At 42.1% G+C, this 13,888-nt stretch overlaps 1 protein-coding gene across 1 annotated transcript; it reads left to right on the forward strand.

Annotated features, from left to right (window-relative positions):
- The first annotated feature begins 518 nt into the window (after window positions 1-518).
- Window positions 519-9,900, forward strand: ARPP19 (cAMP regulated phosphoprotein 19). The gene is made up of 3 exons (XM_028705798.2): window positions 519-841; window positions 3,471-3,593; window positions 6,725-9,900. Exons 1-3 carry the CDS (start codon window positions 797-799, stop codon window positions 6,893-6,895), a joined length of 339 nt encoding a protein of 112 aa, XP_028561631.1. The 5' UTR covers window positions 519-796; the 3' UTR covers window positions 6,896-9,900.
- Window positions 9,901-13,888: the final 3,988 nt, after the last annotated feature.

The following is a 13,888-nucleotide window of genomic DNA, read 5'->3' on the forward strand; positions in this document are numbered from 1 at the left end:
ATCTTTCCCAACATCAGGGTCTTTTCCAGGGAGTCTTCTCTTCTCATGACATGGCCAAAGTATTGGAGCCTCAGCTTCACGGTCTGTCCTTCCAGTGAGCACTCAGGGCTGATTTCCTTCAGAATGGATAGGTTTGATCTTCTTGCAGTCCACGGGACTCTCAAGAGTCTCCTCCAGCACCATAATTCAAAAGCATCAATTCTTTGGCGATCAGCCTTCTTTATGGTCCAGCTCACACTTCCATACATCACTACTGGGAAAACCATAGCTTTAACTATACGGACCTTTGTTGGCAAGGTGTTGTCTCTGCTTTTTAAGATGCTGTCTAGGTTTGTCATTGCTTTGATCCCAAGAACGGAGTTTACTCCCGTGTAATTGGGGTTAGGGCGGGACCCTTCTTAACACCCGCGTCTACATTAGAGGAGAGCTGCCGAGAACACGTCCCAAGCACCAATAAACTACATCTCCCAGAATGCCACAGCGGACGAGCGGGCTCCCATAGGGGAGCGCAATGTGACGCACGCAAGCTGCAAGCCGTGATCCTCCTGCGAGAGAGCCGCATATCCCGCGCCTGCCCTTCTCCGGCCTCATCCACTTGCTCTCCAGCGGGGCGGCAGGGTAGCGGGGCAACCCGGAACGCGAGCAGAAATTTGAGCCTGCCGGCTCGCCGTCGTCCGCGGGCGGCCATCTTGTGTGCGGTTGTGGTACCGCCAGCAGGAGCAGCAGCAGCAGCAGCTGATCGCCGGCGGCAGGCCTTTCTCCTCCGGTGGGTTGCTGCCGCGGTTGTGTGGAAGCCATGTCTGCGGAGAGCCCGGAGCCCGCTTCGGCGGAGGAGCAGAAGGTGAGGCGTCGCTGCCGGGCCTGAGGCGGCGCGAGAGGGAAGGAGAGAGCTCAGGCGCCATGTCCGGAGCCGGCGGAGGCAGCTTAGGCCGCGACTTGTATGAGGGGGAAAGTTTAGTCAGGGGAGTCTCCCCTCACTCACCGGCTTGCCTTCCTCTCTGGGCCCAAATTCTTTTATCGGGGGCTTAGGGGGACGGTTCCTGAGAGAAGCTTTGGTTCACCTCAGCCGCCTGGCGCGCGCGCATTATATGGCGCAAAGTCTAGGGAAAGGCCTCTCTCTCTGTGTATGTATATGTATGTATGTATATGTATGTGTGCTGCTAGTTTCCGTGGTGGGTGCGAGTGTGGGTATCCCTGCCGTCCCCCCGTCGCCTCAAGAGCCTCCCTTTCCGCTCCTGGCAGTCGAGTTTCCCTCCTTCGTGGAGAAACGGCCGCAGCAGGAGCCACAAAACTTTGCGCTGGGCGGGAGAAAGCTGAGGGGCGCCGCCGAGGCGTTTTGTTCCGCAGCGCGTGGGGTGGCGGCGCCACTTTCCCCTCACGTTTGTTGTTATTATTATTACTATTATTATTTATTTATTATTTCCCTTGGTCCGCGGGGACGAGGTGCTTCCCCAACGCCGGCGAGATAGGGCGGGCTGACGAGGCCTCCGGGTCGCCTTGCCCCATTCGCTGCCTCGAACTTGCAGGGAGGGAGCCCGGGGTGGGCGTGCCCGCCGCCGAGGGCGCAAGCGCCTCCTTGGGCCCGTATTGTCTGGGTTGCAGCAAGCCGGGGAAAGCGCGGCGTGAATGTGACGACATCGGCCCCTCATCACGCTCGCTCGCTCCCCCGCAACGTGCAGCGTGGAGGCCGCGTACGCGGCTCGTGAGCCCCCTTAGCCCGCCTCACTTCATGCCCAGCTTGGAAAACACGCCATGGGTGTAAATCTTAGTTTTTGGTTAATTGCCAGCGTTCTGTTTCATATATACCAGTGATGGCCAAACTTGGGTCTCCAGCTGTTTTGGGACTACAATTCCCATCATCCCTCACCACTGGTCCTGTTAGCTAGGGATGATGGGAGTTGTAGTCCAACAACAGCTGGAGGGCCAAGTTTGGCCATCACTGGTATATATGAAAGAGGGAGGCTTTGATGCTGCTTTAGTGCAGTAAAGAAGCTGTAATGGACCGGTTTTATGCTTTAGTCCAGTGTTCCAAAACTTGGGTCTCCAGCTGTTTTTGGACTACAATTCCCGTCATCCCTGACCACTGGTCCTGCTAGCTAGGGATGGTGGGAGTTGTAGTCCAAAAAAACAATTGGATTGCCAGGTTTGGGAAACGCTGCTTTAGCCTATAAAGAACAAAAATTAGGGTCAATATGCCATTTCTACTCAGGCATACCTGGGAGTAGACAGAATTAAACTGAGGAAATATGCGTAGGGTTGGGCTGAAAGTGCATTGGAGGGGGGAGACGACGTAACTCCCCGTAATTTTTTTTGTTCTGAACTGGCCTGCAGTGAAGAAGTCTTACCATGGGATATAAAGTTGTTTGTTGGTCTGGGTTCTTTTTAAGAGTTATGTATTATAAGTCTAAAACAATTAACTGTTTTTGCATTTTGTTTACTGACTTTTAATAAAAACAATATCTTCACACATGCAACTTGAAGATACTTTAACCCAGGCTTCCTCAAACTCAGCCCTCCAATGGTAAGGAATTATGGGAATTTTTAGTCTCAAAACATCTGGAGGGTCGAGTTTAAGGTAGCCTGCTTTAACGCAATAAATCAGTGGATTCTAAGCATACCTACATGGTTTGGGTTGTGTCCTTATTATCCCATGTGTTCATATTAGCACCATTTATATTACAGGAGGTCATTATCAGAGTGAAGCTTTGGAACTTAATTGAAAACTACTGTCCAGCATCTGTTTGTTATCTGAGGGGGCAGCACATGGATATTCTGATGGTTTTCTGTTACCGGCCACAGAATCCCAGGTTGTGGCTCATGTTGATTCCTCAAATAGCAGACAATAAATGTAGGCTGGGTGCAAATAACTTGTGACCTACAAAGCTGTATTATAGCTTGTTTGACAACCCCTATGTTTGCAGACCAAGGTTATTGTACCTATCGTAGGCTGCAGAAGAGCTACATGTGTGTCAGTGGAAGGGCTATTAGCCGGGTTCTGAGTCCACTTGCAGTGCCTTCTACTCTTTCTCTGGAATGAGGGAAGAGGCAAAGTATTATTGAAATACTGAACCTTTGTGTGTGGTTGTAATTGTCTGTAAGCTGCTTTGAGAACCATTCTTGGCTGAGAAATGGGGTATACATCTTTTGAAGGGTTATTCAGCTGGGTGGATCACAAAATATACATGCCTAATCTCTAGGTGTTCATGCATTTTTACCCAACTTAAAAGCAGTGTACATATTTTTGTAAAATGGGCAGTAACCCTGGTATTATTCAGTTAGTGAAAACAGTTATTAAGTGTGGTATACGTTGGATGTGAAAACTGATAGGGCTAATCACATCATATATTGCTGGTGGGGGGATTAGCCAATAAAGGTTGAATATTTAAAGATGGGCATTTTGTGAAATTGCAAGATGATTCAAAGGAAGGCATAAGTAATGTAGTAGAAATACTAATTCCTTGTGTTTTCAGGAAATGGAAGACAAGGTGATTAGTCCTGAGAAAGCTGAAGAAGCAAAGTTGAAGGCCAGATATCCTCATCTGGGACAAAAGCCTGGGGGCTCCGATTTCTTGAGAAAGCGGCTCCAGAAAGGAGTGAGTAAGCTTGAACCATGTGTAGTTAGTCTGTCTAAGCAAGTAAAGCCTTTTAATCTGTCTGCTTGCAATGATGCCAGTTTTGCTCATATGGATGAGAAGTTTGCTTTGAAACCAACACCTCAATCATACTTTCTGGGCAGTAAAGGCCTATCGATTTCAGTTGTGCTTGAGTGAAAGCATACTTCACTTCATATCAGAGCCCACAAACGGTGCATGGTGCTTTCTAAATTGACATTTTCCCTCCAATCTCTGGGGGTTTTTAAATGTAGGCATTCTTCACCCTTTGCTTAAAAGAGCTGTGAAAATACGTTGCGTGAATTACTTGTTTCTTCAAGAACACACAGTTTAATAAAAAGCAAGTGTAACTGTTGATCCATAAGAAAATAAAAACCAGCATCCACAGTTGGGCAGTACCATTATTGGGACCAAGGCATCTCTGCCTTGGTTCGCCTCAGTCCCCACCATTGACACTTACCCTTGGGCTGTACCTGGCAGTGCCTTGTGTTCTCCCTCTACATGTGAGGTGTGCAAGGCAGCATTAACCCTCACACACCTGCAGCGGCAGATCAGGCATCCAGCAAACAGCCTCTTTACATTGGAGCTTGTTTTGGTGTTGCAAGCCAGCTGATTTGCAGGGCAGGGCATCAGCAAAAGAGTCATGTATTTTAGTGCAAGCCGCCCAGCAAGCATCACAGCAGTGCCAGCCAGCCAAGATGGAAATGTTAGGCGCCAAATGTGGCCACCAGACATCTCCACTTGCTCACAAAAGGCCAGATGCCAGTCGCGAAATGTGACTGGTGCCTACTTAGTTTCAAACACTGAGTTACATTAACTTGAAAACTAAAATTGGTCCATTGGTACAGATTCTCCTTTAGTTTTAAAGACTTAATAAGGCTTTAGGGAACACAGAGTATTTTGTGGCCTACTTGGTTGTGAAGGTGGGGATTGTTAAACTGGAACAGTGAAAGCATACATGCTCAAGTGTTCACATACTCCATATTAGTGATCATTTATTTAAATTATATATGAACTTTTTGTCCTGTCCCTCCGCAAAAAAATAAACAGGCATAAAGCAAATGTCTAAAGCAAATATTTATAAACCACAAATGGGCAGCAGTACTAAAAGTGACATTAATATTGTGGTGGACAATGCCTTAGCAATACTGTGAATTTTTTAAAAGGCTTTCTGAAATTAGAACATTATACAGCATTTTTCAAAAGGTCTGGCAAGTACTCTTGTTTTCCATCACCAAGAAATTTACTACACAGCCTAACAACCCCTTAAGATTAGATTGTATTTAACTTGCTACAGGATAACCTTTCAGGTGAGAGGGACCTCTTTATGCATCTTTTCACGTGAAACTGAAATAACCGCCAAGGCCTCGACTAGTAACTCAGTAGTTCTGAAAGTTATTTCCAACATTTCGTGATTGTATTGAGAGTTGCCTGCAGAGTCCTGATTTTATCAAGTAACCAATTTCTGAAGGGGACTATAGCTGCTATCTCCAGAGTGTTATGGAAGTGGCTTTTACCTATATACTATAGCGTACACCAGAATAGTTTTTTAACTTTATAACCATCACTGGTGCCAGCTAGTGTTAAAGCCACTGTCTGGTAATGACAAATGGGGATTTCACTGGGGGTATTCATCTGAGGTGTGTATATATTTTTCGGTGCAATAATTCTTCCAACTTTATATTTTTTGTACCTGAACACATTGTAATTAAGAAAATATGCCATATAGAACTTTATGAAGACTGGGAATAGATAGAAACATTTGAGTAAGCAATTAAACAGTGCCAACTTCCTTTCCCCCAGTTTATACAAATAAGAACATAATTATTCACATTTGGTTGAAAGCAAATATTAAACAGAGCAAAGTTTGAAAAAAATTAATAGAAAATAAACCAAATATGTTTTCTAAAATATATTGGATTATATCTAATTTAAAATGAGCTGAAGATAATAAATCATGGTAGAACCAAGAAATGCAATGTAACATCCCAGTGAGCTTAGTGTCTGAGCAGGAATTCAAAACTTCATCTCTCTGGTTCAGAAATGGGGAGCCTGCGACCCTCTGGACTCCAGCTATCATTAGCCTCAGTAAGCATGGCCAGTCGTCAGGGACCTGTAGTCTAGAAACATACTTGCTGTAGTCATATCTCAACACTAACCCCTTCACCACCAGGACTGTCTGAAATATAAACAAATGGTTTCCTAAACAAATACCGTAGATTCCGGCGTAGAAGACGACTTGTTAACCCCGGAAAAGAGGTTAAAAAGCCGGGGGTCATCTTATACGCTGGGTATGGGCGGCGCAGAGCGGAGCCCGCCTGCCCCCCTGCAGCGGCAGTGGGCTCTGCTCCGCGCCGGGAGAGAGCAGCTTGGCGCGGAGCCTGCTCACTGCTGCTTCGGAAGCAGCAGCTCTGCGCTGGGCAGCTTGTATTAGGCAACTGGGGTTATAAGACGGACCCCCAAATTGCAGCTGCCAATTTGGGGGGCCATCTAATACGCCCAGTCACCTAATACGCCGGAATCTACGGCAGTATAACCTGTCTTAAAAGTGTGGACGTGCCAATTAAGAGAAGCCTGTTTTGTAATGCTTTACACCTTTACTAATAGGCAATAATTCCACTTGTTGATGGCAAGAAAATGCTAGCAATAAAAGTAGCCCCTAAATCTTCTTTGAATATTATTTCTATTTATAATTCTGCAAGGCTGAAATAGTTTTATTCAGACTTTGCTCTGTTTGTTCATAGGTGCTAATTACTCACATGGCTGCAATATAAAGACGCCTGTTTTGTTCATTAAGATAAATAACATGCTTTAAGCAAGATTCTTAAACTTCCCTAGCCTTTACATATCTGGTTTTAGACTAACAGGCTACATTTGATGGGTCATAACTATTTGATCAGGTATAAGTTTCGTTTTTCTGTCTCATCTTATATAAAACCTGCTTGAGGGTTTCTCACAGGCACCTTATTGACCACTGCGAGAACAGGATGCTGCACTAGATGGTCTTACAGTAAGCCCAGAATGTCGCACAGTTAGGCGATTCTTGGGGAAAGTAGTATATTTAGTGTGTGTTTCTGTTGTACTCAATTCACCGATTCTTTCTTGCCTTACAGCAAAAGTACTTTGATTCTGGGGATTACAATATGGCTAAAGCAAAGATGAAGAATAAGCAACTCCCTACTGCAGCTCCTGATAAGACCGAAGTCACAGGTGACCACATTCCCACTCCACAGGACCTTCCACAGCGGAAACCCTCTCTTGTTGCTAGCAAGCTGGCTGGCTGACTAGATGGCAGAACTGCATGAATCTTCTCATTCCCTTAATATTTCCTTAATAGTTACTTCTCACATTTTTTGTTTCCACTAAGTCATTGACTGACCGCTTTGCAGGTAGTGGTAGCTTGTGCTGCTATTGTAAGAGAGTCCTGTTAAGAATTAAGTTGTGTAGTCCATGGAAGAATTGAGAACAATGCACTGATTTTAAAAAAAGGACACGTTTTGTTAGAGCAATGTAAAGTAATCTACTTGAAAAATGTACATATTATACCTATTTGCTAGTGTAGGGCTGGTTCCAGCAAGTGACATAGCAGGTTTGACAATTTTTTTTATGTTTCTGCTTTCTTTAGTTCACCTTAGTTACAGCATAGTATGTTTCTATTGAATACAACCACCTGTTGTGTTTCTTGTGTTTGGTTTTGTAAACTAGAGGTTTTAGACCGCAAGTTGCTAGAAGGTAAAGCATGTATTTAAAAAAAAAAAAAAGATGGGGCTCTGACTTAATTTGTGTATCTGCTCTTGAACTTGAATGGCCTTAAACCTACTTCAGCTTTAACAATAGATTTTTTACTTGGGCAATATTTGCTCATTTTGGTGTAATTCTTGTAAAACTCGTGCTTATCGACAACTGCCTGTTGAAGCTGGTATTCCTTTTGGTCCTGTAGTGTAGAACACATTTTTGAAGTGAATGAAGTGTGCATGTGCATAGACTGAATTCACTTTTGTGCCATTTCTGTAAATAAGATGGTTTTGCACAACTTTTGCAAATATCTGTTAACTTTACATTTTAAAAAAATGTGCCAACTGGAAGCACAAATAATTCTGTACCTTTGAAAGTCATAATCCTCATTTGAGTCAAACTATGTTACTGAAAATAACAGACTTCGGCGTTTAAAATCTGGAAATCACTTAAAGAACTATAATAGAAAGGCTTTGCTAGTATATCCTTTCTCTGTGTCAACAGTAACCTACAGTGATTAGTCTAAATATATACTATAGATACAAAACACTTTAGCTAGTATACCTTAAGGCAAAGTACTTCAAGGGGGCTAAATTATTTTAAAGGCAAGTACATCACATTAAGCAACTTGTAGATAACTAGGGTATTCCAAAGCTACTACAACATCTGCATCTTTTAAAATCTATGCAGGATATTTTGGACTGTGAAAATATGGGTATATTTTGATGCTATTAGAGGTCTCTGACACATAAAAGAACATCTAATTCAGTAGTTGTTAAGTAATCCATACATTTGGATTGGGAAGTGCTACTGATTTTTTTTTTACATATATTGTAGTGATTCATGATAAACATTCTAAGTCTTTATTTGTCAGAGTATGTTATCAATACTACAGCAGGAGTGGTTCAGTGAATTGACCTATTTGTCTTGCATATTGGATAGAAATGACAGTTAAAACTAGTTAACATCTATGGTGGTGTTTCTGTCTGTGCTAAAGGAATTTTATATTCTTTTTGCCTGATACCTGCACTGTAAAAGAAACAAGACTCTGCTGGCTTCTTCCAAGAGGATTCTTTTTTTGGGGGAGGGGGAAAGTTGTCAAAAGAGCTTACCTTTTTTGTTTGTTTTGTTTTGCAAAGCTCCCACCCTTTAAAAAGCAAATTTGAGACAATACAGCTAATAATATAATCATGTTAGTTCTGACCTATAATACTAATCAAGAGACCTGGTTTCAAAGGTACTGATTACTACTAACTTCCATTGTCTTCATCTCTCTCTTAATTTTTTTTATAAAAATCTTAACCTTGTTTCTGTATCAAAATTGGGTATCTTAAAATATTTGGGTGATAGGTTTAGATATACTGGAGATTAGGGCTGTTTTTTCATTATCTGTTCTGTCTTAAATGAGGAAAATACTTGCAAAGTCTCTAGCATATCAGTTTTTGTCTATGGGAAGTAATTCAGTAATTGGTTGTATCTCATTTTGATTTCCTCTCCCTGTAACATGAATATATTCACTGAAACAGACTTAATAGCGAAGATAATACCTTGTTATTAGTGAAGTGAAGTTGAGGAGAACAGCCCTCTGTTTAATTCAAGAGGAACAAGGTAACATTAAGTGGCTTTTTATTGAAGGTTGCTAATGTACATTCACAATTTATTTTTGTAGAAATAAGTAAAAGCTAGGCTTTCTGAAAAGTGACTGGCCTAAAAGTAGTAGTTCTGAACAGCAAATGACCTGGAATATTTCCTAGTTGCTACTACACCACAGATCATAGTTAGATGAGCTGGTTTGACATATAGGGAGGTATAAATAGCCATGTAAATCTAAACATTCCATTCCCCCAGTTACAGTTTGCTATTTTATATTATTGTTGTGACTGTGCAAATTTTCCGTGTCCACCAATGAATTAAAATGTTAAAGACTGTAAAGAGAACATAAGCTGGTGATCCATAAGAATATATACTACAGTACCAACCAGTTCAGTCTGATGTTGGACCTGTGTCTCTGGATAAACCTCAACTGAAGATAGTTTGATCATCTATGCTGTGAAGGAGACAAGGAGCTAGATCAACAATCATTTTATAGAAGAGCAAGTGGATTACTAACTTTCAACTTTAAGCTTACTCCAACAAGATAAAGCTGTAAAACTTGTGTACATACTGTATAATATGAGTTTTACTATTTGATAAAATGACCTTTTTCAGAGATCTATCTGCACTATAGTCTAGCAATCAATCAGCTTTATGCAGTGATTAGTAGTGCTCAAGTACGTCTATAATGAAGACAGTATGTTGTAACCCCCAAACTCTTCCCAGTAGTTAACTAGTGGAGTAATTAAGTGATTCAGAAGTGTTCTTCCCCTCACTCCCATCCCATCCATTCATTATTCATTGTCATAGGAGAGTGTGTGTGCAGAGGCCACAAAAGAACTGTTTGGTTTGATATATTCCTTAATGCATTTTTGATGCTGAAGTGGTGAAAATTTCAGTTGCTCCTTACCAACATCCACCTTGTATAGTATGCATAATAAATTCATCTAATTAGTTTTCATCGCTCTGTAGAAGTTTGTCTGGTCTCTTACTGTGTTTACTTCCACAACTCATTAAATCTTTTAGCTTAAAAAGTCCCAGTAGAACTTGCTTTGCACTTCTATGACTAGGCCTGTTTTTGTAGTGTATGTCCAACTACAAAAATATTACATACTTTATTGTAACTACCTTTATATACATCAGTACCTATTTTTCTAATAACAGTATTAAAGCTTATTGTTTGACTTTAATTCCATAATAGGCTTGTTTCTATGCTTATGAGATGTAAGTGTTGTTTGTGGTAATTAACCTGAACTTTAACTGAACAGTAATAACCTTCAGATGGGATTCTTATTATAGGGTCTAAAGCAGGAGCTGGAGAACCCCTTTAATGCCTAGTCAATCTGGTGTTTTCTAATACAAAAACCAAGGTGCTCAACAACCTCTAGCATACAACTTGGCTGGAAGTTTATCGATCACCAAGACTTGCCTTAGAATGCAAACATCTGCAAACTGCAGCTTCAGCTCACAATCGAAGAACATAATCCAACCTGCGTTCTATCTGTCCTGTCTTGTCTACTTTGACTGGTAGTGACTGTTATATTTTTACTGGGCACAATGGCATTTGAACCTGGAACTTGCATTCAAAGCATGAAAGCAACTGCACATTTTCTCTGCCGTGCTGAACGCATTTCATCTCCTGTGCCTTCCGGTCTATCAGTTGTTTACAATGGAACTTAGGTTTGTAAGGCTGTTTGAGTAATGTCCAGCTGGGCTGCCCAATGATTGCCTATTTCTTTAATAAATTGTATTGGCCAACCAAATACAGGTTATAGCCCTGAATAGTAGATATACCATTATGAAGAAATATGGCAGCCAGCCCTTACCTTATGCCACAATGGCTCTATTCTGCCTCCACTGTTGGGAATCAGTACAGTGGTGCCTCGCAAGACGAAAAGAATCCATTCCGCGATTCTTTTCTTCTAGCGTTTTTTTCGTCTTGCGAAGCAACCCCATTGGCGGCTAAGCGGATTAGCGCTATTAGCGATTTAGCGCTATTAGCGGCTTAGCAGGCTTAGCGGCTAAGCTGTTAAAAGGCTATTAACAGCTTAGCCCTTTCGTCTTGCGGGTTTTTCATCTTGCGAGAACATTCGTCTTGCGGGGCACCACTGTATGCCTCTGAATACCAGTTGCTGAGAATCACAAGGAGAGTGCTGTTGTACTTTGGGTCCTGCTCGCAGGCATCTGGTTGGCCTGATGAACAGAACGCTGGCCTAGATGGGCCTTTGGTCTGATCCAGCAGGCTTATTGTGTTCTAAACTGGGTCAATGACACCCTCCCCAGCAGAGGCTGTTGCAGAGGCTGAGACACCTGTATGAGATGCTTAGAGCCCACAGGCTCGCACACACTCATGCTGCCAACTGAGTGATTGATCTCTCACGATGCAATATATTTTGTTGCGGGAGCAAGACCAAAATAGCTAGACACAACAGAATAAGGCTGCTTTGCATAGGGCAGAGCATAGCCATGTGATGGCAGCCGTCTTGTATCAATATCCCAAAGTACCTGGATAAACTTACAAACTCAGTGCAGGACTAGATTGATTTCATCCCTCAAGCATTTATTACACGTTGACTAAAATATAATATGCATTGCACCTGGTGAAACTCCACTTGATGCAAGCAGTCTCTTGGTTTTTTTTTATACACGGTATAGGAAATGGTGTATAACAGTTCTGGGCTTGATTCTATGAATAGATGTACACTGTATCTACACTGTTTAAATATAGCTATATGAACAAGTTTCTATAATGGGAAGATTGAGCTGATCAGATTTGGAGGCTTTATTGTTAACTCTAAAAGGCCTGGGGCACTCCAAATACAAAAGGTAAGTTGAGAGGGGTTTATAGCATTTACATCATCATAGAGTACTTCCAGGTTGGTGTTTGTTGTGGAATTTATGCTCCTTGAAGCATCTACATGATGTTGGTATCAAAATGCCAGTCTATATATCCCCCCCCCCCTGGATTTGCCATTTCTGGAGAAAATCCCAAGAAGTAAAAACTTAAACCACACACACTCATCAGTGACTAGTTTTAATATCTCAAACACCTTGATGCAAAGTAACTGTGTGAAAGTACCCTTAACCTTGCTTTCCACAACTCATGCTAGGCATGTTGTTTTTGGTCATCCTGGCTACAACTTATTTTTCTCTCTCTTTTTAAAGGGGGCAACACATTTCATGGTGTAAAGTGTGGTGCACCTTAAGCAAAAAGGAAAAGGCTTGATTTTAAATCCCTCTTTGTAAATGGCACACATCCTTCAGCATCCTCCTTTGGTAGATCAGACATGGTTGGGATTGGTTCCAGCATGAAAGCAAATCCTTAAATCTTTACAAGTTAATATTTAAACACTCTTGTCATTCTGTTATTAAGGCAGCCAAGAAAATGCATTCTTATTCTTTCTGCACTCTGCCTTGAAGGTAAGTTGGAGTGTGTCTCACAGTTCCTGAACTCCCAGTTCCATTGAATGCAAGGAACAAACTGCAGGTACAACAAGTTGCCTTGATGCTGTTAGGTGGAGCTCTTCTCTGTCGGATGCATCTCTTGCACAGTGGTAACTACTTCCGGAGCAGTTTTCCCCCCCAGGCACTTCCCACTCAGACTGAGTGGTGCTGCTTGGTCTACTTTCCAGCCATCTTGATGTCACTGGATATCAGTACTGCTGCAGCACACAGAACATGTCTGTGACGATACAAAATGCTTAGAGCTCTGCGAAAGTAGACTAGAGTTTCTGGAACAAACATATTAAACCTCTTCCTGGGTTGTACCACTTCATACTACACATGGGGGTGTTCTATACTGTATGCACAAAGCCACATGCATAAAAATAAATCCCTATAATGAGGAGGAAGCCCAGAGCTGAGGCAGCTAAAAACATCCACCATACAGTGACCACACTTGATGTGGATGCTGCAATTTTTGTACTATGCAGAAATAAAATGCTGGCTGTTCTTGGTATATAGTACCTGCTCCCTGAACTTTGTGTGCATCATAAAATAAAAAATGGGATTTGGCTTACTGTGTCAAATTTCTAGTGAGGAGCAGAGCTAAGAGGAAGATGCAGAGATCTTCATGCAGCTTCTTCTGATTCTCTACTTCCTACGCAAGTCAGAGAACTTGTGAGCAAGGTCAGGTCAGCTCCAATACATTTTGCTGGCTGAGGCCTCGATATGCATACTACCCATGACTGCTCAAGTTATTTTGGAACTCGATGCAGAAACTCCTACTCCTACAGTTAAAATATAAACATGGGTGTATGCAGAATTCTTTTCCAGGGTTGTGGAGGGGGAGGTATATGCATACCAAATATATAAATTCATATTTTGTTTAAAAGGAACAGACTTCTATAGATACATAAGCTTGTATAGAAAAGGTAGTGGTACACACATTCTCTCTAACCAGCTAGTTACTACAAAACAAACTATAAACAGCTGTCTTCCAAATTTGCTGAAGCTAAGAAGCTCTGAGGCTAGAAAAGAGACCATCTAGGAACTGAATATATTGTACTTTTAATTCGATGGAAGAAATTAAACAAATGATGCCCAACTGCTAAATAAACAGTCCTAAGAGCATGTCATTTTCCTTGTAGTGGCTTGATAGCCACTACCTCTCTCTGCTTCTGAAAATAGCTGGATGTGCCTTAATCCTATAACTTCCTCACTATGGAAACCTGAGACCACGCTGCCTTTGTGCTCTACCTGTATCTCTCCAGATCTTCTGCCTGCTTCCTACAAATGCAGTTGAATTCCACTTAGAAGAACTGGATGATTAGCCTATATAATCTGCTCCCCCTTTTAGCATTTGGAGTCTACCTAAGACCACAGTGCCACCCTGAGTGTTGTATTACTACCTAAAGCAACAAATCATGATAACATTTATTTCAAAGAAGGTTCCATCAATACGGTCCAAAGGCCTATGAGGTGAACATCCTCCTCCTTCTCCTTCGGAA

The sequence above is a fragment of the Podarcis muralis genome, chromosome 14 (assembly GCF_964188315.1).
Source record: "Podarcis muralis chromosome 14, rPodMur119.hap1.1, whole genome shotgun sequence".
NCBI classification, from domain to species: Eukaryota; Metazoa; Chordata; class Lepidosauria; order Squamata; family Lacertidae; genus Podarcis; species Podarcis muralis.

Excerpts from the sequence above, each read along its gene's own strand:
- ARPP19 (XM_028705798.2), top strand. The coding sequence starts at position 797 with ATGTCTGCGGAGAGCCCGGAGCCCGCTTCGGCGGAGGAGCAGAAG. Across the intron at positions 842-3,470 it reads CTTCGGCGGAGGAGCAGAAG|GAAATGGAAGACAAGGTGAT; the intron begins GTGAGGCGTCGC and ends TTGTGTTTTCAG. Across the intron at positions 3,594-6,724 it reads GAAAGCGGCTCCAGAAAGGA|CAAAAGTACTTTGATTCTGG; the intron begins GTGAGTAAGCTT and ends CTTGCCTTACAG.